General features: G+C 31.4%; 1 protein-coding gene across 1 annotated transcript in view; it reads right to left on the reverse strand.

Annotated features, from left to right (window-relative positions):
• LOC106671972 (serine/threonine-protein kinase Warts) overlaps positions 1–12816 on the reverse strand; it is a 51642-nt gene that overhangs the window by 37537 nt on the left and 1289 nt on the right. Inside the window, exon 2 of the mRNA XM_014403000.2 lies at positions 284–719. Within this exon, the coding sequence (XP_014258486.1) occupies positions 284–667 (384 nt within the window). The 5' untranslated portion in view covers positions 668–719. The remainder of the gene's footprint in view (positions 1–283; positions 720–12816) is intronic.

Below are 12816 nucleotides of genomic sequence, written 5' to 3' on the forward strand. Positions count from 1 at the left end.
CATTCTTCGTGGTCTCTACGTCGTCTCTACAATATGTACTCCAATATTACCATGAATATAAATGAAAAAATCCTCTCTTTCACACGCGCACGCACATTTTTCTTCTATCACTTACTCTCCTCCCTGCCCATTTCATCCTTCCTTTTTTTCTCACACCCATTCTTAATTCTTTGTCTTCCTTTAATTTTCTTCCCTCTTTCTATCTTTATTAACTCTATACTCACGCGTAAGCACCAGTTCCTGAAATAAACATATTAACTCGGAAAATTGTTGGAGAACTTACCTCGGAATATCCCATAGCGACGAGATGAGAATGGGCTTGCCTTGCCAAAGACTCCTTGTCGAGGCCGTTTGACGTTGAGCTTAGCCCGGAGGCAGAGGAGACGCCGCTGGTGGTCGAAAGGGAGGAAATGGTGGAGGAAGCGGCGCTGGATCCCCCTTCACCGCAGTTCGCGAAAGGAAGAAGGGAATTCCTGATCTCGGCCAAAGCCTTCTGGTGGTAGCCGGAGGATCTCGTGTTGGGGGCCGAGGTCCCTTTCGTGGGGGCGGCGATCCCCGTCGGCGGGCCACCGCCCCCGGCCCCCGGCCCCGCAACCCTCCTCTGATGATCCTCCTCTACCCGACCCCCGCCCCCGCCCCCCCCGGATGTACGTCTATCCCATAGCATACGGCGGGATCACTCGTCAAACATACCACGACTACCACACTCCTCCACTCTCCTGTAACAGAAATTAAATACCATTTTACAATATATTCATACACATCGAAGGAAAACAAAATTGTTTGTAGCAAATGATGCAGGTTCTAAAAACGTTTTGACTCTACACCTTTTCAAATATATGAGGGCAACTTTTTAAAATCCAAATAAATTACGAAATGTATCCAGCTTTCTATACCAAACTCCTGTCCTGACCTTGCACCTTCAGACCATCTGGTCAGTACAAAAAGATTTTTTTTATGGAAAGACTTCATAAACAGTCTTCTATCATAATCCAAAAACGTGTACTAAAGGGAGGGAATTGAGCACCTAACATCTAGGTAGCAACATTAAAAAAAACCACGAAATTCTTTTGTAAGATTTTCTCCTAGGCGGTTTGGTACCAACCAGTAGTTTTCGTTGTTTTCGATCATTTTGGTCTACCTACTCGCTGTTTTGGTCGTTCGGCTTCTCACCATCTTTAATATTTCATTATTAACCAAATATTTTAAATCAAGGAAATAAAGCACAGAGTTGTTATATCGAGGTTAAATGTTCAAATTCATCCCTTGTAGTACAAGTGCTTGGTTTATGAAGTCTTTCCACAAAAATCTTTTTGGTTCTGAGGAAATGGTCTGAAGGTGCAAGGTCAGGACGGGTATAGTTGGTGTAGAAAGACATGCATTTCGTAATGTCTTTACTGTTTACGTCAATATCATCAAAGGGATGTCTAATCCTACAAATCTTGCAGTATTATGGTTCAACGCATAAAACTTTAAGGCAATACAATAAATAAATATAAAATAATTTATATAAATATCAATAAAAGAAAACAGAGTAATAAACGATTGTCATAAACAATTAAAAACTGCCGTTTTTCTTCGTTGTGCCGGAATTTAATTCAGTCCGACTGGAATGTCAAATCTTGTTCTCATTTGGCCTTGACCGAGACCTACGAGAGACAACACGTAGACACACACCGAAGTTGGCGTTATGCCGATATGCGCCTAAATGTCAAAAATGGGAAGAAGTGCGGACCTGGAGCTTTGAAAATTCAACGCACAAGATTGCTCAATATTTCACAATGATTTTGTAGATTTGTCGTATTTGATAGTTGCTCCCTGGTTCGTTCCATCAGGTACGTTTGTCAATTTTATCTTCAGTGATGTTTTATTAAACCGCGATCAGAACCGACGAGTGCCAACGGTAGACCATACAACTAACTAACTACTTTCAAATTTACACCAAATTAAATAATAATGTTGGCATACAAACTAAATCATCATATTTATATTTCATTTGACACGAGTACTCACCGCGAATGACAGTCTACATCGCGGAATTCAATCCCGAGTTGTATTTCCTTTTTCCCATTTCCCATCGAAGCAAGCTCGACTCCACTACCTTTTATCGACTCGGAGTTGTCAGGATAAGAAACATGATTTAACGGAAGGTTTATCACAGAAATAGGGCGTGAGCGAGCCAAGGGACTGATTAAAAGAAAGTATGGGAAATGACATAACTACGTTGAAGGTTTAGCATAACTCAATCGCCGCAAAAGTTTGATTTCATTTGTGCATTCTTCAGACTCTGAGTCACATAAAAGTTATTGACTCTTCTCTGAAACCGTTGAACTACTATTAAACACTTACACGCCAATAAAATCTCTCAATAATATAGCAATATATATCTCGGAATAAAAATTTAAAAATAGTTATTTCATTACAAAAGTCCAACATATAAACAATTCACGTTATTAACAAACGCGCATTTAAAATTTTATGAGAACGTAAGACTGATTCAGTGATTATCCCTTCTATATTTTTTTTTTATTTTAGCCCACACCAATCTACCTGAAACGCATCTATTGGGTTGTCCGGAAAATAATGCAGGATTTTGGTATTAAACAAAAAAAAAGAAACTAGTTACTTTAAAGCAATGTTCTTTAATCAAAATAATTTCCCATACTCTCAATACATTTCTCCCAACGTGTTGGTAACTTATTAATTCCGTCTGAGTAGAATTCAGAATTTTTAGAATTGATAAAGTCAATAAATGCATTTTCCAGTTCCGTTTGATTTTTGAATATTATGTGTTGTAAGTAGTGGTCCAGGTGTCTAAAAAAATGGTAGTCAGTAGGCGAGAGGTCCGGAGAGTAGGGTGGGTGAGGCAAAGTTTCATAGCCAAGCTCCAATAATTTTTGTGACGTTACACGTGACACATGTGGTCGAGCGTTGTCATGCAACAAAATGGGCCCTTTCCGATTGACCAAAGAGGGCTTCATTACTGCCAATTTCTGATGCATGGTATTAATTTGGTTACAGTATGATTCAGCATTGATGGTTTCGCCAGGATTTAAGAAGCTGTAGTGTATTAAACCAAATGAAGCCCACCATACCGTAACCATTACCTTTTTTTGATGAGTTGGGGGCTTTGGAGCTTCTCCTTTGTCAAGCCACTGTCCAGAACGTCTAGTGTTATCGTAGAGAATCCACTTTTCGTCACATGTAACAATTCTGGCCAGAAATGGGTCATTTTTGTTTCGACAAAGAAGTGATGCACAAACATCAAAGCGCTGATTTTTTGGCGATCGTTTAATGAGTGTGGAACCCAATTTTCGAGTTTTTTCACTTTTCCAATCGCCTTGAGGTGGTCAGCGACGGTCGTTTTACTGACTTTGAGTTGCTCTGCAAGTTCTCGAACAGTTGTTTTGGGGTTTTCTTCCACCACTGATCGCAGAACATCATCATTAAGAGAGGAAGGCCTTCCACGACCTTCTTCATCTTCAAGGCTGAAATCTCCTTCCCGAAATTTTTTAAACCACCTTTGCACAGTGCACTCATTAACACAACCCTCGCCCCAGACTTGGTTAATGTTTCTAGCCGTTTGGGCTCCGCTTCGGCCGAGTTTAAACTCGTAAAAGAAAATCGTACGAAATTCTCGCTTTGACATTATAAGGATGACTGAATTATTTCCAAGTAGCGGAATGCTACAGAGGTAAACAAACAATATCATTTGGAAGAGGATTAATAAGTGTTGACATTCATACAAATGAGTAATCCTGTAAACGTAAACAGAATATTTTATATAGATTTTTTTTAATGAAAACTTAAAATCCTGCATTATTTTCCGGACAACCCAATATTTGTAATAATCACAGGAAATGGAACTAGAAAATTTCCAACTATTTAAAAAAACTGCTTATATTATCAGCATTAAAACTTTTCCGCACAGTTCTGTTGCACGCTCTAAAAGGAAGAATATTAATAAGCATATTTATTTACTTTCCAAGAAATACATTTTTAAAAGCGTTATAGCCTTCCTTAAGTTTTAACAAAATTTAATGACGTAGGATAATGCAAATTTGACTTATTTGCACTTAAATATCCCATTTACAGAAAAAATTCCTTAATCTTAAAGCATATGAACGGTCAATAAGATAATTATATTTATTACACCCATATTTGTAAGTAGCTGCTAGTCTAGTTTATCGTTTTATGAAAAAATCTTTTTCAACCTTTAAGATTAATTATTATATTTAATTTTTTAAACTTGACTCTAGGGGTTACGTGAATTTGTGTTTCAATTTGGCATATCAATAAAAACAGTTTGTAATGACCAAACTTGCAATTGTAGAAATAGTTTGCAGTTAATAGTTAGTTCTCTCTCAAGACTGATACAAAAATAATTCACCTGCCAAACCTATAAATAACAATTTAAACAGCCAAGAGATCGTACCAGTATGCCAACGTTCATCGTACAATTATCAGGGCCGGATTTTATTATTTAGTTATTATTTATGGGCTTTCGTTGCATTTTTCTGGCAAAAGACCTAGGAATACGAATAAACCTGTCGGGGACTATATTTAAGCAAACAGCTGGTGAACCGTCCAGTCTCCTATCAATAATTTACACCGATTTCAGGAATAGGGGGAATTTGTCATTTAAATTTGGAGGCGCGCCTGCCGTTACTTTAGAAACCTTGTGTGTTCTGCATATTGATGTATATTTATATCTGGCCGGGGAGGGGGCGGGGAACTGGGAACGATTTTAATATGCATTACAATTTAAATTTCCTAGTTTCATCGATAACGTTATAAATTAACAGAAAGAGTTAAAATATAATAGTCAACTTAGGAATAAACATTAAATTATTTATTTTTGAGATTATCGCCAAAAAATTCTATATTGACAAAACCGATGTGTCAAATCTTAACTGTCAAAACTGATCAGAGGGATTTAAATTATCTCTGTTAAACTATCAGAAATATTTTAAAAAACCGACAAAAATTCAACACTAGTTACAACGATAATAATGTAAATAACAGTTCCTCAAGACGAATTGGAAATAGTCATAATTTATGGCAAATTTGATTTGATTAAATTTTGAATTTTTTTTAGCAATATTGAAGTTTGACATTTAAGTTTTACTGCAATAAATAACCACTTTAAACCATAACATAAATTAAACTCTTTTGTCGACAAATGACACTTTAAAGATTAGAAACTTCCAAACCAGAAACATTAAATAATATAAAATTTATTACTGAGATATTAGCTTATTATCAACTTATACGTTTAGTACTACATTTTTAAAAAAATTCTATCCATACAAAAAAAATTTAAAACATATATTTTTTGGCATTGTACTTTTACCTTTTATTTTCCAAAATTGATTTAACCCACAACCCAAACAAAACTCATTTGTTACTTTTATTTAAAAACATATCTGAATAATTTACAATACAAATTGTCAAATTTAAAGATTAGATAATGCAAGACCAGAAATATATTACATAATGTAAAAATGGATTACTTATTTATTTATTTAAAATTTTAATTATTAATTTATTAATTTGCGTATTTTCAAGTATTTCTAGTAGATGCTGCGTTTAAGCAAAATCGAAAGTTAAAACTATAATATATTTGTAATTTAACAAAAAGTAATATTTCATATTTGATCAACTTTACTTAAATTTTCCTTTTTTTTATATTGACCATTTAATTTTCAAAATTGTTTTAAACGTAACAAACTAAAATCATTTGTCGTTTTTAACTAAAAATAACCTGAATAATTTAAAATTCAAATTGTCAAATGATACTTTAAAGATACTAAACCAGAAATATATTACATAATATCAAACTTTATTAATGATTTATTATCATACTTTCAAGTTGTACTTTTAGTAGATGCTGTATTTAAGAAAAAACATATACAAACGAAAATGTTAAAACAGTAATGTATTACACATATTTGTATTATTATTTGATCACGCATTGCATTATTATTTGATCAACTGTACAAGCATTTTTACTTTGTATACATTTTCCTCCAACCAACAAAAAATGAAAGAATATACCGCATTATTATTTATGAAGCCGTATTATACATAAGAAACTAAAATGAACACATATAAAATGAAATGATTAAACCGTAATATATTATTCAATTAATTATACTTTTTATCTAAGGTCTTGGTTGAGATGAAAAAGCTAGCGTCACGAGCAGGATTCGAACCCACGAACTTCGGTCCCGCTGCTCTAACCACTTGAGCTATCGTGACGCTAGCTATTTCATCTCAACTTAGATAAAAAGTATAATTAATACAGTCAATTATGACTACATGAATACAAATATGCATTAATATAATTCTATGTTTTTCCTTTAATAAAATAAAATTGATGAATACTATAAATAACTTCAATTAATTATTCTCTTTATGAAAGGTCTTGGTTGATATGAAAAAGCTAGTGTCTCTAGCTTTTTCATCTCAGCCAAGACCTTACATAAAAAGCATACTACCAGTATAATCTAACATTATCGATATAATGGTTAATTAAGTTTTTTTCTAAACTAAGTTCTTGGCACTTTGTCATTTTGAATATAGGACTTAACACTGACTAGTGTTTAAGGAATGAAAAAATATCTGGTTTAAAAAGTTGTCGTCAGAAAACACTAGACAATTATAATTTTTGAAAAGTTTAATAGTACTATTGGGTTGTCCGGAAAATAATGCAGGATTTTAAGTTTTCATTAAAAAAAATCTATATAAAATATTCTGTTTACGTTTACAGGATTACTCATTTGTATGAATGTCAACACTTATTAATCCTCTTCCAAATGATATTGTTTGTTTACCTCTGTAGCATTCCGCTACTTGGAAATAATTCAGTCATCCTTATAATGTCAAAGCGAGAATTTCGTACGATTTTCTTTTACGAGTTTAAACTCGGCCGAAGCGGAGCCCAAACGGCTAGAAACATTAACCAAGTCTGGGGCGAGGGTTGTGTTAATGAGTGCACTGTGCAAAGGTGGTTTAAAAAATTTCGGGAAGGAGATTTCAGCCTTGAAGATGAAGAAGGTCGTGGAAGGCCTTCCTCTCTTAATGATGATGTTCTGCGATCAGTGGTGGAAGAAAACCCCAAAACAACTGTTCGAGAACTTGCAGAGCAACTCAAAGTCAGTAAAACGACCGTCGCTGACCACCTCAAGGCGATTGGAAAAGTGAAAAAACTCGAAAATTGGGTTCCACACTCATTAAACGATCGCCAAAAAATCAGCGCTTTGATGTTTGTGCATCACTTCTTTGTCGAAACAAAAATGACCCATTTCTGGCCAGAATTGTTACATGTGACGAAAAGTGGATTCTCTACGATAACACTAGACGTTCTGGACAGTGGCTTGACAAAGGAGAAGCTCCAAAGCCCCCAACTCATCAAAAAAAGGTAATGGTTACGGTATGGTGGGCTTCATTTGGTTTAATACACTACAGCTTCTTAAATCCTGGCGAAACCATCAATGCTGAATCATACTGTAACCAAATTAATACCATGCATCAGAAATTGGCAGTAATGAAGCCCTCTTTGGTCAATCGGAAAGGGCCCATTTTGTTGCATGACAACGCTCGACCACATGTGTCACGTGTAACGTCACAAAAATTATTGGAGCTTGGCTATGAAACTTTGCCTCACCCACCCTACTCTCCGGACCTCTCGCCTACTGACTACCATTTTTTTAGACACCTGGACCACTACTTACAACACATAATATTCAAAAATCAAACGGAACTGGAAAATGCATTTATTGACTTTATCAATTCTAAAAATTCTGAATTCTACTCAGACGGAATTAATAAGTTACCAACACGTTGGGAGAAATGTATTGAGAGTATGGGAAATTATTTTGATTAAAGAACATTGCTTTAAAGTAACTAGTTTCTTTTTTTTTGTTTAATACCAAAATCCTGCATTATTTTCCGGACAACCCAATACATTTAAGTATATGTGATGACAGCATTTAATAACTTTTTTTTTATATTTGTTTAAAGAAATGCCTACTTAATTTAAAGTATTTCTTTGAACATTTACAAAAAGAAGCTTCATGATTTCAGGTCAAATTTTAAACCGTGCACAACTGCATTAAATTACTGCTCCATTACTGTGTGTGCTATTTTGAGAATAGCATAATCAGAAAAAGAAAATATATAGTATTACACAAGGTCCTAGTTCTAAAAATATAAAAGATGAAGATTTTAGCTTGGTTATAATAAATAAGTTCAGATTAGTTACTATAAAAATAATTATTGTAAAATGTAATACTCATATTTATGAATTATAAATATTTATGAACTGCAGTTGTTTATTATACCATCACCCCATAAGAATTTAACCGAAATATAACCAGAAACAATAAAAAAATTTAATCTGCAAAATATAACATTTTTGTTCTAAAAAAATAAATACTGACGAATATGTATACTAAATGTATAATTAAATAATTACTTTTGACACAGTATATCATAGAAAGCGTAATCCGAAAAACAAAAGTTTAACTGTTGTTTATTATATACTATTTAGTTCTTATGAAATAGAAGTTATAGATAATAGTTAGAAGTTAATAGTTATTGTTTTATTTTTTATCAATTTGTTTTAACCAGTACTTACAAGTCTGTCATTTAATTGAAACACAATCAGAAACTATAGAAACCGAAAAAGAGTTTTAAAAATGAACAACATAATATGATTTTAATAAAATCTATTAGTATAATACTTAATTAGATGATACTGTATTTAAGAAAAAATTGTAAAAAGTTGTAAACCAGAAGGTGTGTTACAGTTCAACAAAAAATATAAATGTTAATATAAAATTGTAATATATTACGCGATGTTACAGTTATATATAAATCATTAACTGTAGAATATATTACATATCAAGTGGTTTTAATGCACAGTTATTTATTTAGTCATATATATGTTTGACATAGTATTTAACCATAGTACATGACAGAAACGTTACGCTCATACATGGTAAGCTGTAATAGTTGCACATTATGTCAATATTATCAGGTTTCATTTAACTGATGCTTGCTGGACTGATTTAAGCGAGTTGCAAGATATGTTTTAAACCAATTTTTTTTTTAATTACCTGCTATGACTGTTTTTAGAATCGTAGGTTTCTTTATTCTTTGTACTTACTTTACTGTAAGATAGGAAACAATAGGTAATATATTATAACGTAACGAATAAATGCTAAATTGTAAAAATTCCACAGTTTTTGCAGTTTGGTAAACTCCACAACTAGTTTCTTTTTTTTATGTACTGCTTTCACTATATCTTGATAAGTTTTTTAATAATTGCATACTGTACTGACCAATTAAAATAGTATTTATAAGAAAAAAAAGTTGAACTAATAATAGAGTTAGGATGTATTCTGTGCAATATAGTACAGCAAGTGACATTATGAGGTTTGCATTTAACTAGTGCTGTAAAATGCATTTAAGGATTAATTTAGAAAAAAGTTGATTAAATAAAAATACATAGAATAAAAAGTTAACTGAATACGACAGATAGGAAATAAAATGAATAAATTACCAAAAAAAGTTTAACTAAATAGAATAGATCCGATGTATTTTGTGCAATATATTACAGCATGTAATATTATCAGGTTTGCATTTAACTAGTGTTGTAAAATGCATTTAAGCATTAATTTAGAAAAAAGTTGATTAAATAAAAAATACATAAAATAAAAAGTTAACAATATGACAGACAGAAAATAAAATTAATAAATTACCAAAAAAAAAGTTTAACTAAATAGAATAGATCCGATGTATTTTGTGCAATATATTACAGGCTGTAACATTATCAGGTTTGCATTTAACTAGTGTTGTAAAATGCATTTAAGCATTAATTTCAAAAAAGTGTATTAATTAAATAATATATAAAATAAAAAGTTTAACTGAATACGACAGATAGATAACAAAATGAATAAATTACAAAAAATAAGTTTAACTAAATAGAATAGATCTTATGTATTCTGTGCAATATAATGGTTATACTGTAAGGTGTAGAACAATAGTGCAAATGCAAAAAAAGCAAAAAAAAAAAATCTTCACTGTAATATTTGTAGGTTTTTGTAATTTGATACATTTACTCCATGCCATAATGCCCAATAATAATTATTTTTATAATGGTAGGTTTTTTAATGCATACTGTACTGAACATTATTGAAAAACAATTACTTTAAATAAGGCAGAAAGATCGTATTCTGTCCAATATAATACAGCATGTAACATTATCAGATTTGCATATAAGCAGGGGTGTAAAATGCATTTAAGAAAGTAAAACTGTAAGATTACAATTATTAATAAATTAATTGTTAATGTAATTTGATAGATGTAATCCACACCAAGATTCTTCTTTAACCAACAGCTTCTTTACCAATAATGACTATTTACATCATCGTAGTGGTTTTTTAATCCTAAACACAGTTTTAGAAAAGAAGTTTAACTATATAAGATGTATTCTGTACAATATTTGACACGTTACATTATCAGGTTTAAACATCTATGAACAATGTTTTACTACCTAAAGTATTAACAAATGTGTTTAAACAAAACGAAAAAAGGTAAGAAGTAAAATCATTTTTAATTGTCAATAAAGACAGCTTTCATATTCGTAGCGGTTTTTTTTTTAATCAGTGCACACTTTACTGAGCACCCTTTTAAAAAATAAGTTAAGAAAATAAGAAAAAAAGACATATTCTTTGCAATATATTACAGCATGTAATGGTATGAGGTTTGCATTTCAGTAGTGTTTTCTAGAGTAAATTTAAGCAAGTTGATCTGTACGACATACAACAATTATGTATTTAACAAAACCGATTAAAACCTGTAAACTTGATGTAATAATTGTAATTTGCTAAACTCCATACTGTTTCTTTTTTAAAATAATCATCCCATGACTTTTTTCATAATCGTAGAAAAGAAGCTTAAGTACTACCACTCAATTGATATATCTATATTGCAGCATATAGAACAATTGGAAATGTAATTAAATAATAAACTGATAAATTTCTGGTATGTCTGTAGGCTGTATTTTGTGTATGTCTGATTATACTGGTATCGTTTTGTATTTTATCAATTTTCCACCACGTTTTGTGTTAATTACGTTCGCTTAATCCTCTCTGGTAAACAAATAAACTGGGAAATCGATCAAAACCGTAATCCGACAAAAGTGTCGTTCCAAAGGGAACGACTACATTTCATCACTTTTACCAGGTTAATGTGATTTATGAGATAAGGTGAATATTCTGTGTAATATATTACATCATAAAACATTACCGTTTTGCACTTAACTAGTGTTTTAAAATTTATTTATTCAGATTAAACTGGACGCTATAGAATAATTGTTAAAGCATTTGACAAAACCGAAATCCGCTAAACTGAAACTGTAATTTGATGTAAACATTCCATACCAATACTCTCATTTAAAATAACCAAAAACGATTATTTTTTTAAACATAAGCTCTACACACTTACTAAACATTAGTTTTGAAGAAAAAAAGTTAAACAATACGACAGAAAGGACGTATTCTATGCAATATATTACAGCATATGCATACTAGCATTTTCGACCAAGTTGAACTGTAAGATACAGAACAATTGTTATGCAAAAACGAAAAAAAAGAAGCTAAATGTAAAACTCTTTGTATTTTTAATTTGATAAACTACACATCGATTTTCTTTTTAATTGTTCTGCCAGACTGTTTTCGTAATCGTAGGTTTTTTAAATCACTATACCCTGTACTGGACACTGTTAAAAAAGAAGAGGTTTAACTAAATGACACAAAAAAGACGTATTCTGTGCAATATATTACAGTCTGTAACATTATCAGGTTTCCAGTAAATTTTAGACTATATTAAGCAAGTTCGACTGTAAGATTGTTAATGTATTATACAAAAACGAAAGAAAAAAGCTAAAATGAATTCTCTTTTTATTTATATTTTTAATTGATAAACTCCTCACCAATTTTCTTTTTTAATTGTCCAGTAATCACTGTTTTCATAAATAGTGCATTTTTTAAATCGCTATATCCTGCAATGAACATTATTAAAAAAGAAGCAATTTAACTAAATAAGAGAGAAGAGACGTATTCTGTGCAATATACAACATTAAGCACTTTACAACATGAAACATTATCAGGTTTCAATACTTATGTATAATGTTTAATTACCTACAGGTATAACAAACGTGTTTAAAAAACGAAAAAAGTTTAACTAAATAAGACAGAAAAAGAGATATTCTGTGCAATATAATACAACATAAAACATTATCAGGTTGAAACACCTATGTATAACGTTTAATTACCTATAGGATTAACAAACATGTTTAAAAAACGAAAAAACGTAAAAAGGTAAAATCTTTTATTAGAGTCCAGTAATGACTGTTTTCATAATAGTATGTTTTTAAAACACTACACCCTTTGCTGAACACTTAAAAAAAAGAATTTTAACTGAATAAGACAAAAAAGACATATTCTGTGCAATATATTACAAAATGAAACATTATCAGGTTTAAACACCTATGTATAAAGTTTACCTACTTACTGGTTTAAAAAACGAAACAGGTTAAAACTTTTTTTAAAATATACAATACCTAATGATCTTAAGTTTTTTTATCAGTACACACTCAAGAAAAAAAAGGAAAAAAAAGTTAAACTAAATAATATAGTAGGAATGTATTCTGTGTAATATATTACAGCTTCCAACATTATCAGGTTCGCATTTAGCCAGTGTTTTCTAGACATAAATTTAAGCAAGTTTAAGCATAAGATATAGAAC

Source organism: Cimex lectularius, unplaced genomic scaffold, assembly GCF_000648675.2.
Source record: "Cimex lectularius strain Harlan isolate CLEC.00 unplaced genomic scaffold, Clec_2.1 scaffold32, whole genome shotgun sequence".
Taxonomy (NCBI): domain Eukaryota; kingdom Metazoa; phylum Arthropoda; class Insecta; order Hemiptera; family Cimicidae; genus Cimex; species Cimex lectularius.